This window comes from Juglans microcarpa x Juglans regia, chromosome 2D (genome assembly GCF_004785595.1).
Source record: "Juglans microcarpa x Juglans regia isolate MS1-56 chromosome 2D, Jm3101_v1.0, whole genome shotgun sequence".
In the NCBI taxonomy this organism is placed as follows: Eukaryota; Viridiplantae; Streptophyta; class Magnoliopsida; order Fagales; family Juglandaceae; genus Juglans; species Juglans microcarpa x Juglans regia.
In genome coordinates, this window is record NC_054596.1 from 19,514,161 (window position 1) to 19,525,881 (window position 11,721).

Below are 11,721 nucleotides of genomic sequence, written 5' to 3' on the forward strand. Positions count from 1 at the left end.
AATATAGGCTGTTTAATTGCGAGATTACAATTTTTTTCCCACAAACTATCATCTATTATTTATTAATATGTACGCTAAACTAGATCAAAAAGTTGGAATTTGCACCAAAAACCATCATCATTAATAGTTTTCCCATTTTACATTCTTCATTCAAATTTTACAATTAACCAATTTTTCATCCATTTTAATGGCCACATCTTAAGGGCTGGTTTGGATTCAGAAATAGTTTTAGATAAAGGAGAAATTTAAAAAAAATATTGTCAGAATATTATTATTGTTTTGAAATTTAAAAAAGTTAAATTGTTTATTATATTTTGTATAGAAATTTAGGAAATTAATAATAATGAGATGAGTTGAGATGAAATGAAACACTTTCTGAATCCAAATGGATCCTAAATGAATTTGTAAACTGAAAAATATAGACATTTTGTGTGGAGTACTGAAATGAGAATGAGATCAAATCATGTTGCACTTATCATGGTTAGGAAGTCATGTAACTACCCCATATATAAATGTGAGTTCTTCCATCTATCCTTGCTCGGCTGCTATTTGTTAATTAATATTATAAGACCGAAAAAACTATGTATATATATAAGAAATGATTAAGTCATTATCCTGGCAAATTGGCCAGACCTTAAAAGTCTTGTTTTGTGATGACAAGGGTTGAATTTTGAAATACTAAATAATAAAAATGGAGAACATAGATGATAGAACTGTTAGTATTCTCTGTATCTAAATCGTCTGCAATATTACCTGCTTCATAATACTAAATGCACGATCTAATTAGGCCTAGATTAGGTGGTAACTGGTAAGGAACTAGCTGGGTTTGTGATTCTTGAGATATAAATATGCATCGAACCACGCCACAATGAGCCTCAAAGGAGCAGAAATTAAGTAAAACCATAAAAAATAATCATCCAGATCAAAACAATATGTGAAGGATTTTCTGGTTAGTTTAATTGCTCACCTAACTATAAAAACAGAAAAAAAAAAAATTGTGCACCAAACTCTTGGACTTGGATGATGTTGACCAAAACCGATAACCACGTTACCCCCGCCATGGATTAGAGGAAAAAACAGGTCCAGTACTCACCTAAAATGACACTACAGGGAGACCTGCACACGACCTTCGATCGATCACTTTTGTTTCAAGTCAAACCAGAATTTCTGCAAATAATTTTTATATTAGCAAGCTGATTGAATCTTTAGGATTAACAATCTCGAGGGTTAGAATTGCAGCAGATGGGTCTCTGGATTGAGGGAACCTAAGTCAGAGTCAGTATTCAGCCACATCCTTAAAGAAAACAAGCAAAAAGAAAAGGAGAAATAGCAGCATTTTGGTGGTTAATGGATGGATGGCATTGATTAATCCTGCCTAAGATGCAATTAATAAGCCATGTGGGTGCTCCTTGTCACCACCCATGAGTAGCACCACAATGTAGAAATTTGCATATTCATTCTTGGTATAAAAAGCGATGCAATATTACACACAGTGGTCCAAAATCCCTATGTACTGTTACTATCATCTTCCAGGTACAGGAAAAGAAATCTCCAAATTTTGGGTGCACATATCTTTGACAAGGAAATCTCATTAGGGAGGGGACCATCAAACGGCTCACATGATTAGTAATTTTCATGGGCTCTATTAAATGTTGCAAGACCTTGACATTTCAGAAGAAATTTGCACGATGAGAGGATTTTCTTTCTGAGGAATTTGAGTATGTGCTTCATCCCCTAATATTGTCATTCTTCATCTGTTCATCTCAAACAGATGAGTAGTTTGACTTGTAATCTGAATTTTTTTCTGTATTTATTAATCACAGCTGTAACTTCAGTGTAATCTGGATTGAATGAAATAAAATCTATTTCCAATAAAAAAAAAAAAATCCCAATAAGTAAATAAAAGGATTAAGTATCAGAAAAAAAGAAAGTACCTTCCATGTTAAAAAAAAAGTACTTATAACCATTGCATTCCAGCGCTGTTTTATTCTCCAATAAAACTATCATTTTGCTTTCAATATTATTATTCCCTTGCCAGAAGTTAACACAAGCACAGTAGAACCAAAACAGAAACGCAAACTTCAACCCTACAATTCAAAGTTCTGTTTTGTCTTTCGTTTGGTCCCTAGGAAAAACAAATGCAAAACAAAAATTCTCCCCTTTCTTTCCACATCAGTTTCAGCCAAAGAAATGGGCCATGCAGAGATAATGAAACAGTGATTTTGCCCATGACAGATCAACGTCTTTTTCACCCATCTCTCCTCTTTTCTTCTTATTTTATTCATTTTATCTTTCTTACTAGAAGCAGGTACTCTTACTCTCAACTGGATCAGTGATTTAGCTGTAGAATCAGGCTCATCAGCATTGTTGAATCCGAGAAATCTGGACAGTGAGATTGTCATAGTGATCAATGATCTTTCTCCTCTTCATGTCCCTCTCTGCTCTAATTGTATTGGTAGTGATATTGCCATTAGTCTTTCCACTTAATTCGGAGCTTGAAAAGTGCTGATCCAAAACATTAACTGGTGTCCCTGAGCTCGATACCATATCGAACACTGACTCGTACTCATCTATCACTATTTCTTGCATTGCATTGTAGCATTGCAACAAGTTTTCCTGCAACAGATATTATACCAAAATCATCAATAACATATTAAAAAGTCTTGGCAAAGAGCATCACATGAACAACTTTATAGACCATTTCATTTTGCCAGACTACTTTCTTGGAGAATTTTTTAAAGCGGAAAATACTTTCAAAATGCTGACCAAAAATTACCAGGATAACAAGAAAATTTGAAAAAGAAAAAAGCTAGAATATTTACTTTATTTACATATGAACAACAGAATATTGCTTTTCTAAAGCAGGGATATTGCAAGGGTAGCAATTCATGAGCAGCAGAAAGAAGCGCTGATGCAGCAATTATTGAAGGCCTGAACTCCAAAAGCTTAATCTCTGAAAACGAAATAAAGATTTGTTATGAATCAGAGGAAAAGAACCCAATGGCATGTTGACTTTTCTGCGAATTTTGTTTTGCTTTGGTTATTACCATTTTGAGCTTTGAATATGATTTCAGTGGCTCGAGCTTTGAGAGAGTGCCTCAATGGTGGGTCTCTAAGTTTGAAAAAGGATATGAAATAAGAAATGAAAGAAAAGGGAGTGATTGAGCGCATTCGCCATTTTAGAGCACCCAATATGAGGGCTTCCATTCTCTCTATTGTTTGTGAGTCAAAAATAAAGCCTCCATCACCCTATTCCAACAGCAGCAAATGGAGTTAGGTTAGCTTTTCTGAATAATAATAATAAATATGGTATTTCAATTATTTGGTTTACATGATGACATTGGTATGTAGATTTTTACCTGAAAATCAACGAGAGAACACTCTGTTTCCTTCATCTTGGCAGCTAGAGAAACGCAGGAGATTGCAAGAAGCCTTAGGACCCAAGGCTTTGGTTGCTGTTATACCAAGATTCTTAGATCTCACAGCGATTGAAGTCTTTAAATAACCCAAGTAATGTACCATTAATTATGTTGGCATTCCAGGGAAAGAACCTTTTCATTTTAATAAAATAATCCAAAAAATATTAACAATTTTTTTTTTTTTTTTGAGCTTTTAAAAGCAGAACATATATGTACTTTCAAAACCCAAAATCTTGAAGAAAACTGAACATCTACATATTTTACAATGTTCAAGAAAGATGATGAACTATGCAAGTCGCCGGGTGGTAGGTGTTTTTACCAGCATCCCTTGGCTAGACAGGAACCGATCAAGATAATTGACGGCAAGGTACGATAAGAACGGATCGAAGGTGCAAGAGAACTGAAAACCAAAGAAAAAAAAAAAAAAAAAAAAAAAACACAGATCATTACACACAAATAACAAATTAATGGCTTCTGGTCGTTTAAAGAACAAGGGAAAGTATATATTTCAAGCAAGAGTTCAAACACTGTTTTCCTCTCCTTGTTGATCTTTTCTTCCCAGAAAAAGAAAATGTAATTATAGATAGCGAGCAAACTCAAACAACAGCGTGAGTAGTACCTTTGAAATTTCAGAGATAGCTTCTCGCCGAACAGAGATATCAAAACCTTTGGTTTGGAGACTCTGCAAGTAGTTTTCTAATGGCATGTGATCAGATTCAATGTGGAAGAGAGAAGTGATTGTGTCGGAGCGGGATTCATGCAAATTAGTCAATGGGTTTTCAAGATCGAACTCCATAGTGAGTCTAAGAGGGTTTTTTTTTTCAGAGCTGAGATTGAGGATAGAGCGAGCAAGACATTGTTAAAAGAAAAGAAAAGAAAAAAGTGATAAAGAAAAGCTGAGAAAGTTGTGTTATATTAAAAGAAGCTGCGTGGAGACTTGAACTTCACTACTTTGCTTGCAGCTCTCTATCTTATAGTGTTTTCTTTTCTGCAACGACATCTTCTCTCTCTTATTGGGAAGGAAAATGAGGAGGTGAGAGTGGGGGGTACTGATCTGATGACTAGAGCCATACTAGGAGCTCAAGTTACGTCCTAAGAGGATTGGACAGAAAGTAAAAAAGTCAGGCTTAATTTTTAACTGTCTTTGACTTCCTTTTACCGCCAACAGTAGAATTTTTCAACCTTTATTTCTGATGAAATAATTTTTCAACCTTTATTTCTGATGAAATAATTGGAGATGTTCTTCTTCAACTTCTCTAGTTGTTTGTCTGTTTTTTTTTTTCTTTTTTTTTTTATTTACTTTTTCAACCTCAGCAATTGGCATTGTATTTCTCTTAGAAAACTTTTTTTTTTTAATAGAGTTACAAGTGTAAATATTTTTTTAAAAAAATACACATATTTACTAATAATTACTTTCTTAATCATTAAAAAAGTAAAAATAAATACATAATCGTCAAATTGGGAGTACCATTTTGGATCACCATTTTCAATCCCCTTATCATTTTCCTAAAGAAAATGGTGCTCTAAGAAGTCGTAACGAAGTCAGTTAACTATAAGAAGTCATTAGATATAAGGGTAGTATCCTCTCACATTTGGTTATACAAGTGAAATGAAGTAAAATGAATTAAAAGTTAAAAATTAAATAAAATATTATTAAAATATATTTTTTTAATATTATTTTTATTTTAAAATTTAAAAATATTGAATTATTTATTATATTTTATATAAAAATTAAATTATAATAATTATATAAAATAAGATGAGACGAGGACGTTTGAATAACCAAACCAAGTCACTGTGGAAGCGATTCACCAATCTCTCGTGATGTAGCATTCTCGATCGAGAGTCTCCTCTGAGAATAATATTGTCAATTTCAAAGGCATGTGCTTCTATGAGGCAAGAAGGGTAGTTTCACTTCTCTAATTAAGCCTTATGTCTACCAACAATAGCTACGCACCATGGAAATGGAATATCCACCCTTCGATCCACCACGCATACTATAATTTTGGCTCCACTGTACCTTTTTATTCTTTTAATTAAATGCATTGTATTTGTTGTGACAAGACATTTTTTAAAGCTTTTTAAGCTTAGTTTGACAACGCAACATATCTAAAGTATTTTTTATATGAGAAATGATATTTATAATTATAAAGTATACAAATATCACATATTTTTTTTAAAAAAAAATATAAAATTTATATAAATAAATTAATTTTTAAAAAAAGATTTTACTTTTTTACAAAAGGGATGTACAATACTTACACAAACCATGCATGTTTCTAACATTACTCATTTTTAGATATTTTAAAAATATTTCATTCTCAAATATCATTCAAACACAATGCTTTTTAATTTTTAATTTTTAATTTTTTTATCTAATCATTATAACTTTTTCAAACTCCTAAATAAAACATAAAATAATATTATTTTTTCAATTTTTTTGAAAAAAATATTAAAAAATTATGTTCACTTGATAATATTTTATTTAATTTTTTCTATCTCTTTTCTTAAAATCTAATAAAATATCTTAACTCAAATCATTTCATTATTATTTACAGATATTTTAAAATATTTTAAGCATCAAAATCAGACTAACCTCTCGTTTCGTATCCCTTTTTAATTAATAAAATGTTACTCATAAAGATAAAATAAAATTGTTTTAAGAGGACATCAAAATGGTGTTTGAAACCTATTTGTGAATATTATTTGAATGATCATATACAAACTCATGATATCCGTACATAAGGTAATAGAGTACTGCTATACAAAATACCACTATCTTATTTTTATTTTATTATGTAAAATGTAATATATTTATCACTATTAGATGATAAAATTTTTTAATAAATTATAATTTAATAATAATAAATATACTATATTATATATAATGAGATAAAAATTAGATAATAATATGATATATAAAATTTTTAAGCTAATTGGCAACCTTCTGCCAAGACTGAACAATTTAGTGGTATTAATAGACTATCTATCATCCTCCCCTAGTCCAATGAGCTTTAGAAATACAAGGACAACGACAAGTTTGAATTGTCTCAACTTCACACAAAACCATGCAACTACTTCAAGGGAAAGTCTTTATTATCCCAGTCTGCCATTCTCCGGAATTAATCGTTTAGATACCTAAATCATACCACCTTATTTTACTTTATTATTATAATTTTTAAAAATTTTTATATAAAATATAATAAATAATTCAATATTTTAAAATTTTAAAATAATAATAATATTAAAAAATAATATTTTATTCAATTCATATAAAACCATCGCATCTTATCTTATGTCATCTCGTTATTCTAACTGACCACTCCAAAATATTACCAACTAGTTGTTTTCATGCGCCCCTTGTATTGGTTGGGGGCCTCTCCCCTTACAAGCAGAAGTGACTATCAATAGGACAGGACAATGCACTTTTATACATACAAAATTAAGGTTGCATTATATATGTGTGTGTTTCTGGGAGCAGGTAGCGTTTTTCATATTTCTGGGGTTTGATTAATTAAAATGGAAGTCAATGAGAAAAATGCCAAGGCTCAGCAATCAAGGGGGTGAGGGTGAAAGATAAATAAATTATATATATATATATACAGAGAGAGAGAGAGAGAGAGAGAGCTTAAGGTCTAGCTGTATCTTGTCTCTTCTCAAGAGTGAAATTCGGAGGATAAGGTTTAATATGCGTGCATGGTAAATTGGTAATAATATAAGATTGAACTATAGGAGAACTTAGAACTATAAGTCAATTAGAGACGGGGATAAGTAAGGCTGATTGATTGTTAGGACAATGTTGCTAAGCTCACTTAAGGAATCGAAATACTCTTTGAGTTTGCAGAAGCATACCAGTCGGTTCTTCAGTTTAGACCGAGCCTAAACCGTAGACCAAACCAACTGACGTCAGTTTTGTTAAATTGCTACCGTCGTTCAACCGGTTCTCTACCGGTTCCTAAATCCAGTGATCGGTCTATGTCGGCGACGACCTGTCCGGCTGGTTTATGTACACTCCTAGCTCAAGGCACGCATGCATCGAGTTCAACACTAGACATACATTACATACCTAACTCAACTTAAGGCTTCTAATTAATGATTAATTATTAGATAGTTTGGAAATACGAACACACGGTACACCTATCCTATTATAAGATGTCATATGATAATAACTTGCTACCATCCGAGAAAGAATGTAATAAGAAAATCATCATCATATTTCTTATGATTTTTTGTTGGCCTAAAAATACTATATTGTCGTGCATGCAAGAAGCAAATAGGGACGGAGGCTAAGTAAGTGCAACTCTACTTTCCACAGGATAGTAGTCTGGCTCCAGACAGTTTTTCGATCAGTTTTTTTTATCCTGGCTTGGGATATTATTCAAGAGGATTTATTAGCATTGGCATAAGAGTTTTTCAAAGGTACGCCTTTGTCTTCATTCTTTGGGTCAACTAATATTGTTTTGATCCCAAAAGTAGAAGTATCTGTGTCTTTTGCACAATTTCGTCCTATTAGTTTATGCTCAGTCGTGTATAAAATTTTATCGAAAGTGCTGGTGAATCGTTTGGCCCCGATTTTAGTGGGGATTATCTCGCCTGAGCAAGTTGCTTTTGTTCGTGGAGGAAGCATTTTTTATAATATGTCACTTGCACAAGAAATGGTTCATAGTTTGAATCGAAAAGCTAGATGGGGTCGAGTGATGATTAAAATTGAAATGGCTAAAGCAAATGACTGAATGAGTTGGAGATTTTTTATGGAAGTTTTGAAAAGGTTGGGTTTTTTTGAGAAATTCAGGTTCATTATTTATAATTATATATCTTTTCCTTTTTTTTTTCCCCATAATGTTGAATGGATGTTCGAAGGGCTTTTCTTGAGCTTCCTGAGGTCTCCGGCAAGGAGATCCATTATCTCCCCACTTATTTATTTTGTCGGAAGAGATTTTGTCTCGTATGTTGCACCATGATTTTTTACTGGGGAGGATTAAGCCATTTGAGATAGTTGGAGGCAGAGTGATCAACCATATGTTATATGTTGATGATCTACTATTATTTTTTAATGGAGGAAGAGCTTCAGTTAGAAGCATTATGTGCCTTTTGCATGTATATGAGCAAATGTTTGGACAAGAGGTTAGCCCGAGCAAATCTTCTATATATTTTTCTTCAAGATTTCCTTTGGCTTGTAAACATGATGTGTTGAACATTACTGGGTTTGAGGAAGGTTCTTGGCCTTGCACTTATTTGGGAGTGTCGTTGTATGTGGGGCGGCTGACACTTCGAATGTTTGAGCCGTTATTTGTTTAGGTGGAAAAAAATACTTGCAGGATGGAAATTTAAGTTATTATCTTTTGGTGGAAAGATTGTTCTTTTAAAACATGCTTTAAATAGCTTATCAATTCATGTGCTCTTTGTGCTTAATTTGCCAAAAGGAGTGATAAAGGGTCTTAAGCTATTTTTGCGAATTTTTTATGGAGGTCGAGTGGGGATGTGAAAAAGCAAAAATGGGGTGTCTTGGAGTAAAATATGTTTGCTGATGGAGGAAGGGAGATTGGGTATTCAGGATCTATTTGATATTCAAATTTCTTTGCTTATGAAGTTTGCTTGGAAATTGTTGAAGGGAGACTCACTATGGGCTGATTTTTTTAAGGCGAAATACCTTGTGAATAACCATTTGTTTTCATTGATTTTGTCCTTAAAAGGTTCGAGATTTTGGAGAGATATTAGAAATATTTTACAAGTGCTACCCATGGTCATTAATAATTCGAGATGTTTAATTCGTGGAGGGGGTCAAGTTTTTGGTTTGATAATTGGTTGGGGGATGGCATGGTTGCTAATTCAGAAATGGTAGTCGGCAACCCAGATTTGAGAATCCGGGATGTTATTGTTGGTGATGGCTGGGATCTTCCTACTCTCCGAAATTTAGTTGGGGACGTGATGGTGGAGAAAATTACTAGTTTTCCGTTGCATCTTCATGATGGTCCAGATTATATGTTTGGAAGTCCTCAGATTATATGTTTGGAAGTCCCCAGATTATATCTGCTTGGGAATTGGTTCGAAATAGGGGATCTATTTGTTTATGGAAGAAATGGCTTTAACAAAAGCCCGTTCCTGTGTGTTGGCGTGCACGGCTTCATGCTCTTCCGGTGGATGAGAACATCTGTAAGCTTGGTATTCCTATAGTGTCAGAGTGTAATTGTTGTGATGTTGCACAAGTGGAAACTCTAGATCATGTGTTGTGTGCTGGTGAAAGAGCTAGATGTGTTTGGAATGTTTTTGCAGGGGTGTTTGGGGTTGTTCTTCTGCAACATAGAACTTGTCAAGGGGTGGTAAATGTATGGTGGCTTCGGGCTTCTACCTCTTCTCAAGTGGGGTGGCTGTGTGGGGTTGCGCCTATTATTATTACGTGGGCTATTTGGAGTGCGAGATGTGCTGCGCAAATGGAGGGGACACTTTATGATTGGAAGCTGATTGTTAGAGCGGTGAAGAGTTTATTTGGGGAACTTCCGGTTTCTTTAACTAAATTGATGCAATTTTCTAGAAGAGATATTCTTATTTTGCAGGAATTAAATTGCCTGGTGATGCCAGTGAGAGTGAAGCCGATGAAGGAGATAGCTTGGTCTAGGCCTGTTGCGGGGGCTGTAAAATTAAATGTTGATGGTGGGTCTGCAGGTAATTCGGGTTTGTCGGGAGGGGGAGGGGTAATCTTTGATGATCAAGGCAAAGTTATTGCGAGATTTGTTCACTCGTATGGTTATACCACTAATACCATTGCAGAGTGTTGGGCGTTTCTTGATGGTTTAAAATTGTGTCACCAACTTGGTTTTAAATTTTTGATTGAATCGGATTCAACGATAATTGTTGGTTGGTTTAGGTTGGGAGTTTGTAAGTTTTGGTATTTATGGAATTTTTGGGAAGAAGCTCTTCATTTGTTTCGGCTGATGAATGCTAGAGTTTGTCATATCTTCCGTGAAGCTAAAATGGTTGTGGATTTCCTCTCCAAGGAAGGTGCTAAGGGTCAGAATTTAGATTTTATGGGGGAGGAGTTTAGAGAGAGACGGTTTTGTGGCCTTGTTCGAACTGATAAATGAGATCTTCCCTATATTAGGCGTTAAATAATAAGCATATGTATACATTGTTTTTTTAGGACTTTATTCTGGTTGTTTTGATACCTGGGTTTGGTTTTTTTTTTTTTTTTTTTTTTTTTGTTGAATATTTGTTACTCCCAGGTGTCGAGTTGTTTCTACAGTATTCCTCTGCTATAAGTGAGAGTTTCTTTTAATAAAATTGAGGTGTGGTCATTCGTGGACATGTGGCCTTCTCTCTTCATTAAAAAAAAAAAAATGTGCAACTCTACTTACAAATATGTGACTTTTACATCAATAATACCTGCCTACGGGGACCATTGTTGATAGTCAATAGGTACCATGTAAAATTGTCCAAGAGGGCATTGTGTACACGTTAGTAATGTCCACATATATAGTCGTGTCATATAACTATATATAGCAATTTGTGAAAGTTAAACGTGCTTGATATATGGTGATCATCAGACCAATAAGATTACAAGTGGAGCAACCTGATCGATCATCTTTATGATCTGCTTGAAATCAATGTCCTAACAACTAGTGTCCAAAATCAATGACCCCATTTTCGTGCAATATCTCAATCCCAATTGGTCAAGCTAAAAGTTGTGGGAACACAAACAACAAGTACACACCCTGAAAGTCATGCTGCCTGCATATGAATTAATGGTCGTTGTTGGGTGGAAAGGGGCCGAAACATACTTCTCAAATGCACCAGCTTTTAGAACTATTCACCAATATTACACTTAAAACATTTGAAGTATGTCTTTATATAGTGCCTGTCAGCCTGATGAGCTCTTTCCTTTTTTTTTTTTTTTTTTTTTTTTTTTTTTCTACTTTATAAGGAGCCATTAGTGGGAAGGAAAAATGCCAGACTAATTGAGATTCAAAGGCAGAATAACCATATGCGTATCCATATATATGGCATGCAAGGACACGACATCCATCTTCCAAAAGAAAATTCATGGGATTGTTAGAACAAAATGCATGCGGCCGGGTGATGGGCCATGACCTTACCAAATTCGACTAGCTAGGTAGCTATATTGCCTTTTTTTTTTTTTTTTTTTTTTTAAGGCGCTATATTGTTCCTTCAATTGAATAGACACAAATCCACACAATAATTAATTAACAGGTAATGAGGAATTATCAGGCTGTCAATCCCATATGCATGATCATGAATACCGGCATGCTTTCAGCCCCTTGACATTTATCAGTATCTAATGTTGGTT

At 34.0% G+C, this 11,721-nt stretch overlaps 1 protein-coding gene across 1 annotated transcript; it reads right to left on the reverse strand.

The window, feature by feature from the left end:
* Positions 1–2,069: 2,069 nt before the first annotated feature.
* On the reverse strand, positions 2,070–4,470 carry LOC121250907 (putative cyclin-D6-1). Its single transcript, XM_041150155.1, has 6 exons — positions 4,039–4,470; positions 3,739–3,819; positions 3,360–3,455; positions 3,048–3,249; positions 2,823–2,953; positions 2,070–2,616 (listed from the first exon to the last, which is right to left on the reverse strand). Exons 1-6 carry the CDS (start codon positions 4,213–4,215, stop codon positions 2,359–2,361), a joined length of 945 nt encoding a protein of 314 aa, XP_041006089.1. The 5' UTR covers positions 4,216–4,470; the 3' UTR covers positions 2,070–2,358.
* Positions 4,471–11,721: the final 7,251 nt, after the last annotated feature.

Excerpts from the sequence above, each read along its gene's own strand:
- LOC121250907 (XM_041150155.1), bottom strand. The coding sequence starts at position 4,215 with ATGGAGTTCGATCTTGAAAACCCATTGACTAATTTGCATGAATCCCGC. Across the intron at positions 3,820-4,038 it reads CTATCTCTGAAATTTCAAAG|TTCTCTTGCACCTTCGATCC; the intron begins GTACTACTCACG and ends TTTGGTTTTCAG. Across the intron at positions 3,250-3,359 it reads GTTCTCTCGTTGATTTTCAG|GGTGATGGAGGCTTTATTTT; the intron begins GTAAAAATCTAC and ends CTGTTGGAATAG.